Source organism: Lathyrus oleraceus, chromosome 2, assembly GCF_024323335.1.
Source record: "Lathyrus oleraceus cultivar Zhongwan6 chromosome 2, CAAS_Psat_ZW6_1.0, whole genome shotgun sequence".
NCBI lineage: Eukaryota > Viridiplantae > Streptophyta > Magnoliopsida > Fabales > Fabaceae > Lathyrus > Lathyrus oleraceus.
Genome location: NC_066580.1, coordinates 283,283,722 through 283,291,555, shown reverse-complemented (window position 1 = coordinate 283,291,555; position 7,834 = coordinate 283,283,722). Strand labels below are relative to the sequence as shown.

The following is a 7,834-nucleotide window of genomic DNA, read 5'->3' as shown; positions in this document are numbered from 1 at the left end:
ATAGGAATGCTCCATTCTTACTCATTCTCCACCACTTAAGGCTCGTGGCACATAATAACAATCGTAATTATTAAGTGTTTTGAATTTGATTATGAAAATGCCACTTGACGTTGAATCAAGGGTTTGTTTTATTTGATTATGAAATTTGGCTTATGCAACATGAATTCAAAGTAACCAACACAAAATTAATGGGTCTCATTGTAACGTAGCCCAAGAGAAAGCCTTGTGTGTGCAAAAGTGACCTAAGCTAAACAAAGGATAATGGTCTTACAAACATGTCCCCCTCAAATGGTGCCATGATGCCATTCTTACAACATGAATGAAAGTTACGAATGAAAATCCAACATTTTCAAAGTATCACAAAATAGTAAAGGAATGACTCCAAGCAAAGGTCCTAAGATGAAATCCTCTAAGTCCAAGTTGTTTAAGAGTGGAGTAAATATTTTTGGTCTTATCATTTTGTCATGTTTTTGTTGTTTTTAATGTATGATTACAATAAAGTAAGTAACAAGTAAATAAAACATGCATGATGACTTTGTACAATGATGATGATAATGAGGTGACTTACCATTAGCTAAGAATTTCAATTTTTGATGGAGGGTTGAAGTGACTGCACTAGCTGAATGGATCCAAGGCCTTCCCATCAAACAATTGTAGGCTGGATAGATGTCCATTACGAAGAAAGTGATAAGGAAAGTATATGGGCCAATCTTCATAGGCAAAGTCACCTCACCGATTACAGTCCTCATAGTCCCATCAAATGCTCTTACTATAAGCTCACTCAACTTCATTACAAGTCCTTCGATAATTAGCTTAGTAAAGGAGCTCTTAGGCATCACATTGAGGGAAGACCCAGTGTCTACCAAAACTCTTGATAGGACTGTGTCCACACACTCAATAGAAATGTGGAGATCCTTGTTATGATTCCTCCCCTTGGAGGGAAGCTCTTCATCCCTGAAACCCAAGCTTAAGCTAGTAGTGATATTGTTAACTACCCCTTCAAACTGACAAACAGAGATCTCTTGCGGTACCTGAGCTGTCCTCAGGAATTTTACCAAAGCATCCCTATGGGCCTCCGAGTATATTAATAAAGACAACATTGAGATATTCGAGGGTGTCTGGTTAAGCTGATCAACTACTCGATAATCGCTCTTCTTGATAATGGGTAAGAACTCGTCTACTTCATTGGAAGGTGCAGGGTCTCGTCTTTGATTAGCGCCACCAATTTGTTTGCCTTTGTCTGAAGTTGAAGGATTAATAGTTCCAATTGAAGTGAGTGTCGGTGCAAATATCCTTCCATTTCTTGTAATTCTGCCAGTGCCGGTGATATTGATCATTGGATCACTAGAATTCAACAGTTCTTCTTGACTCTTCTAGCCATGAATGTAGACTGAGGTGTCATACACCCATGGGACTGCCTTGATGTCAACATACGAGAATCGTGTGGGAACTATTATTATGATTGGAGTAACCGGATTTGTTGACAGCGTTAACTGAGAGAAGTCATATGGAATTCGCAGAGGAGGGACTTCGTCGTATGGTATCTCGAGGATAGACACATCTTCTTTTGTGGATGGGAAGTCTACCATTAAGACCCCTTGGTCCATTAATTGTTGTATGACATACTTCAACGTCCTACGCTGTTGCGGGTTAATCAGACAGTTTTCACAGTCATTACTATAAATGGGAAAGGAATTATCCCTTATTAAAACATTCTTGATCTCGATGGGTGGAGTTTTAAACTCGTCCACACAGGATATCAATCTCCTTCCATTGTCAGCTTCCATCATATTCACGGCTGCATTGTTGTGAGGGGGCATCGGGTTGTTATTTACATTCGGCCCCTTGGGGGCGAATGTGATTTCCTTAGAATCAATAAGATCTTGAACCTTGTACTTTAATGCTTTACAATTCTCGATCGAATTCCCAAGAGCGCCAAAATGAAATTCACAACGGGCATTTGCATCATAACCGGGAGGAAGAACCGCTGGTGGGGGTCCTAACTCCCTTAGTTGTATAAGTGATCCCCTCAATAAATATGGTAGAATGTGGCTATATGGCATAGGAACCGTGTCAAATCTTCTCTCGGGTCTTCACATCCTTTGTTGTTATTACTATTGATACTGTTGTTGCTGACGTTGCGGTTGTTGTTGATGCCATTGTTGTTGTGGTTGTTGGTAGCGTTGCTGTTGTTGAGTTTGAACAAGAATTGTAAATGGTTGTTGTTGACTTGGTTGGACGGGAGCTATGGCGGCTACTTGTGGATAAGAGGCATTTCTTGTTCGAACGATAGAGGTGGCATTGGTCTCGCCTTCTCGTTTTTTACCATAGGGAACAAATGGTTTCTTCGATGCACTGGAAGTACTGGCAGAGTTCTAGATCTTTCCCATTTTCATCATATATTCTATTCTTTCACCGGCTAAGACTAGGTCGAAAAAGCCCAAAGAGGTGCTCCCTACCATTCTGTCAAGGTATGGACCTTGCAGGTGTCCCATAAACATGTCTACCAGTTCTCTTTCTAGTAATGAGGGTTGTACCCTAGCAGCCAATTCCCTCAATCGTTGGGCATACTCCTGGAAGGACTCCTCAGACCTCTGAGTCAGATTTTGCAACTGCGTGCGATTAGGTGCCATATCAGTGTTTTACTGATAGTGCTTGAGGAATGCCTCGGCCATTTCCCTCCATGTGTGAATATGGCTGCCCTCAAGTTGCATGTACCAATCCAAAGATGCCCCACTAAGGGAATCCTAGAAAAAATGCATTAAATGTTGATCATCGCTGGAATAGGCAGCCATCTTTCGACAGTATGCCCTAATGTGCGTCCTAGGATCGCTATTTCCCTTATATTTTTAGAAGTCTGAAACTTTGAAATTGGCCGGAATGATGATCCCAGGTACCAGGAACATTTCTGCCGCATCAAGGCCCAAAACATCAGTGTTCCCCATTTCCTTGAGCTTTTCCTCGATAGCCTTCACCTTCCACTCCACCTCGTTGGTTGCTGAACCAAAGGCGTTATCTTGAGAAGCAGCCCTTGGGCTGAAGAATGCATCGTATTGGTCGTCTGTCTCAAAAACATGCGGACGAGGATTTCCATTTGGAACACCGTCGGGTGCATTAATTTTGATTGGAGGGTCAACTTGAGGAACTGGAGTCGGAGTCTCGACCGCGGGAGGTGTATGAGGATTGGTAGTACTGGCACGTTGATTCATCTCTTCTTTCATTTTTGCCATAACCTCTTGGCCTCTTGCGACTACTTGAATAGTCTCCATCATCAGCCGCATTTGGGACCGCACCTGGGATACTTCCTCTTGAAGGATAGCTTGGTTCTCTTGGAGTTGCTCCATGACAGCTTGTCGATGTCCTCGTGTATCGTACCCGAAAGTCAGCTTTGGAGAGTGGTTCTGGTAAGAAAAAGGGTGGATGGATGAGTTTTTTTTTTGATGTTTTTGTGTTTCGAAAGATGCAAATGATGCATGAATGTTTTTTTATGTTAAAGAAATGCTCTTTTAGTTATTAGTGTTTATTCATTGAAAAAACTACTTGACGATTCACATTCACAATCATAAAAAAAGGAAAACACAATAGTGAAAATCACAACTTTCATTATCCTTTGAAGGGAAAATAGAATGCAATACATAGAAGTTGCAAAATGCAAGTAATGGAAGCAAATAAACCAACTAGATATCCACCCTAAAAGTGACCCCTTGAGACTTGCGGAGAGCCTCAATGTCGGTGATGAGTTCGACCATCGTTCTTTTGCAAAACTTGGCGAAGTGGTAGACCTCTTCGGGGGTATTATCTGGGCACATGATCAGATCCGCCTCCTTCAACTTGTCGGGAAAGTCTTGAAGGGCATAGTTAGTTAATACCGTCATGTTAGTGTACTTGTCCATCCATTCTTTGTAAAGGGCTTGGAGATTATGGATGATTTCATCCCTTTGAGCAATGGCAACTTCGAATCCATGGCAACGCTCCTCCCAATGTCTATAGTTGTTTTGCAAGTCTACATAGGCTTGGTCATAGATTCCCCTCTTCAAGTTCTTGATTTGCTCGTAAGGTCGTCCAAGGTTGAACTGCTCACGCGTGAAGTTTCGGTGAATCTTTTGTTTCTCTAGTTGCTCCTTGGCTAGAAAGTCTTTATGCTCCTTTAGAGTGGTCCTTAGTTCGAGAATCTGGGCCTCATAATCTTTCCCTCGCTTCCTTCTTCATGGCATTATACCTCTCGACAATATTTTCAAGGTCCTTGATGATTTGGGACGCTCGATCCAACTCATAGTTGCAAAAGTCTAGCTCAGAATTAGCTCTTTGTAGAGCTCCACCAACCCAAACTCGTTGTCCCTCGGATAATCAGAGCCTCTTCTTGCTGTCTTCAAATTTCTCACAAACTTGCTTACCCTTATCCTTTAAGACATGGTAACGTTCCTTGGCACGATTGAGTTGGACTCGTAATTGAGTGTTTTCCAACTCAAGCTCTTTTATTTGGTCGGTAAGTCTGTCCATGTCCTCTTACAAGATAGGCTCAGGCTCGGGCATCAACGGGAATGAAGAAGGATGAAAAATAATCGACATCTTAACAATCATAGCCCTCTCTTTTACCCACACATAGTAGGGTTGCTTGGCTAGGATGTTTTTCTTACCCCATTCTTGGTCAATATGGACTATGCTTGTCCAAGCTTTTCGCACTCTTTTCACATTTGAATCAAGCGGATCCATGGTATTGATGACAAATGGAATGAAATCTCTTTCCTCGGGAGGACTCGTCATGGCGTACCCTAGTTGTCTCTTGAGTATAGCAGGGTTGTAGTTGATGCAACCTTGCGTTCCTATTAAGGGTATGTTAGAGAACTCTCCACATCTTGTGATGACGTATTTTGTATTCCATTCTCTCTTGTACCATATAATTGAGTTGGCGGAGAGAGATGGGAACCTTTGAGGCCATGTCAGTTAATTTTCAGCAAAAGGTCCACTTTGAGGCATGCGGGCCCTCATCCAAAGATGTAGCATAGGAGCACAACAGAGGAAAGTACCTTCATTCTTCTCATTCCTTGTATGTAAGGTATGGTAAAAACCGGCAAGTAAAAAAGGCACCGGATTCTTTGTTAAAAAGACATCAACTGCTAACTGATCTACAAACTTATCCATATTTGGGAAGAGGGCGATTCCATGGATCAAAAGTGCCACGGTTTCACTATAGAAGTCGGGTATTCCTTTTTTAATCATTTCCCAAGCATGGGCTTCTAGGAACTTTTGGGTGAAACCTTTGATGGATCCTTTAACGCCTCAATTGTCCACTAGCTTGTTGGCGTTGATACCCAAGGTGAGTGAGAGCTTGGTCAAACATAAGCGTTCTTCCAACTTCAGGAAAGAGTTGTATTCTTTGATCAATCGATTGAGGAGTCTCTCGAGGTCTTCCAAGGTTGGAGAGCTTTAGAAGTCGTGGAAAGTGAAGCATCTTAAAGGGACATCATAGTATTGGGACATTATACTGATAGCACCATAGTCAACCTTCTTGGTTAAAAGATCTATGATGTTCCCAAAATTGGCTATAAACTTGTTGTCCTTGAGAGCTACGACCTTTGAGAAGAGGACCTTTAATGAACTGATGTCGGGACTCTAGAGGAGGAAGGTAGAGGTGCTTTTCTTTGTTGAAGTATCCATGATTGTGTCAGAAAATAGTCTTGTAATTCTGCGTTCGAACAAACAAAATTTTTAAGAGCTTTGCTTATTATTTTAATGATGAATGAATGTATGAATGAATGGTTGGTTTATTATTTCCACAGGATTTTAGGCATGGGTTCATGGTTTTGGACCATCGTGACGAAGCATGGAGTTAATAATGACTGCTTAGTAAACCAAGGTTCTCGCTTTGTGTGATCTAGGGCTTTTGGAAAATTGGGTGTAACACACTTCCCCTAGAGTCATGGACTTCCTTGACTGTTAGCCGCTTATGTCAATTTACTTGCCAGGAGACTACTCCATCAAAGTCATCTACTCAAAGTGAGATCTTTGTATCGACCCTTACGAGGAAGGCACCTTGGTGGCCTATACTACATGACCATCGGTCTAGGCTAGCCACAATTTAAAGGTTCTAAAAGGGGTCTTAGGGTTATTGATTCTAATAAAAGAAAAGATGCTTACGCCGAAAGCACGTCGGTCATCAATCCCCTTAAGAGAATCTACCACTAAGTGAGGTTCTCGTACGACCCTAACGAGGAAGGCACCTCGCGGAGCAATACTACTCAACCTATCCTATCTCAAGCAAAAACTCTCAGACTCGGGTGGAGATCCTTTCACACAAGGTTTTTCTTTGCAATCATTATTGCTTCCAAAATTCCTTTGTCATAGAGCCAAAGTTTTGGACCAACAGACAAACAAAGAAAATATGTACAGGTTAGCAACAAAAGCAATATATACAAAAAAAATAGATAATAGATAAATCTTTATGTATGTAAAGGAGAAACAACCCAAACTAGGCTAGACTTGCTTAGGGAATTTTGGTGTCCCCAGCATAGTCGCCAGCTATCGCTACCTGGATTTCACGATAACGAAACCGGGACTAAAGAGATGCCAAAGAGAGGTAAAACCAGAAGAGTCGCCACCGAATTTTATTTGTGTGCCTCTATAGGAGAGGAGAGGGGAAATAGTCGATAAAACCTTCGGAAAAAGACGCATACGGGAAGCGCTAAACGAGAATAAGGAATCGGTCTTGTAACCGAGATTTGGGTTCAGAAGACGGTTACACAAAGGGAAGGTATTAGCACCCCTTACATCCATGGTACTCCACGCGAACCATTTGGGTTGTTTTACATACATGGGATTAACCTATCATTGTTCTATTTTCAGAAGAATGTGTGTGAAAGAGGGGGTGTTTTTGTTATTATAGTGCTTGTCAAGGATTGTGGCCCTTGTGCCTACGTATTACTCATTCGGGGATGAGGAATCAGAGCTTCGTAGTTCGGAGTAGAAAATATTTTTGTGTTGGTTGATTTCACCTTTGAGAAAGGGGTTTTCGGGGTGATGCCCTAAGGCACAAAAATGAGTTTGATGGGTTGCATTATTTTTACCTTGAATAAGGGTTTTATGAAATGAATGTTTGTGATTATATTGCACTAAAGTCTATGGGTGGAGGCGAGTATTCTAGACAACAAGCCAAGCGTCTTACGTGCAAAATAATCAGAGTAAGGGTAGGAATGCTCCATTCTTACTCATTCTCCACCACTTAATGCTCGTGGCGCACAAAAACAATCGTAATTATTAAGTATTTTGAATTTTATTATGAAAATGCCACTTGATGTTTACTCAAGGGTTTGTTTTATTTGATTATGAAATTTGGCTTATGCAACATGAATGCAAAGTAACCAACAAGAAATGAAAAGGGTCTCATTGTAAGGTATCCCAAGAGAAAGCCTTGTGTGTGCAAAAGTGACCTAAGCTAAACAAAGGATAATGGTCTTACTAACATGTCCCCCTAAGGTGGTGCCATGATGCCATTCTCACAACATGAATGTAAGTTACGGATGAAAATCCAATGTTTACAAAGTATCACAAAAGAGTAAAGGAAGGCCTCCAAGCAAGGGTCCTAAGATGAAATCCTCTAAGTCCAAGTTGATTAAGAGTGGAGTGAATATTTTTGGTCTTATCATTTTGTCATGTTTTTGTTGTTTTTAATGTATGATGACAATAAAATAAATAACAAGTAAATAAAACATGCATGATGAGTTTGTACAATGATGATGATAATGAGTACTTAAATGTAAATTACAAGGTAATAACATAAATATAAATTACAAGATAAAAAAGGAAAATATCACAATAATACTGGTTAATGATAAAC

General features: G+C 40.9%; 1 protein-coding gene across 1 annotated transcript; it reads right to left on the bottom strand.

The window, feature by feature from the left end:
* Positions 1-479: 479 nt before the first annotated feature.
* LOC127122914 (uncharacterized) lies at positions 480-2,063 on the bottom strand. Its single transcript, XM_051053188.1, has 2 exons — positions 1,473-2,063; positions 480-1,373 (listed from the first exon to the last, which is right to left on the bottom strand). The coding sequence occupies exons 1-2, from the start codon at positions 2,061-2,063 to the stop codon at positions 480-482; spliced, it is 1,485 nt and encodes a 494-aa protein (XP_050909145.1).
* Between the last annotated feature and the right edge of the window lie 5,771 nt (positions 2,064-7,834).

What these genes read in the sequence shown, in the direction of transcription:
- LOC127122914 (XM_051053188.1), bottom strand. Translation starts at nt 2,063, where the DNA reads ATGCCATATAGCCACATTCTACCATATTTATTGAGGGGATCACTTATA. An exon ending in TAACGCTGTCAACAAATCCG is followed by an intron (nt 1,374 to 1,472) that starts GTTACTCCAATC and finishes ATTCATGGCTAG; the next exon opens with AAGAGTCAAGAAGAACTGTT.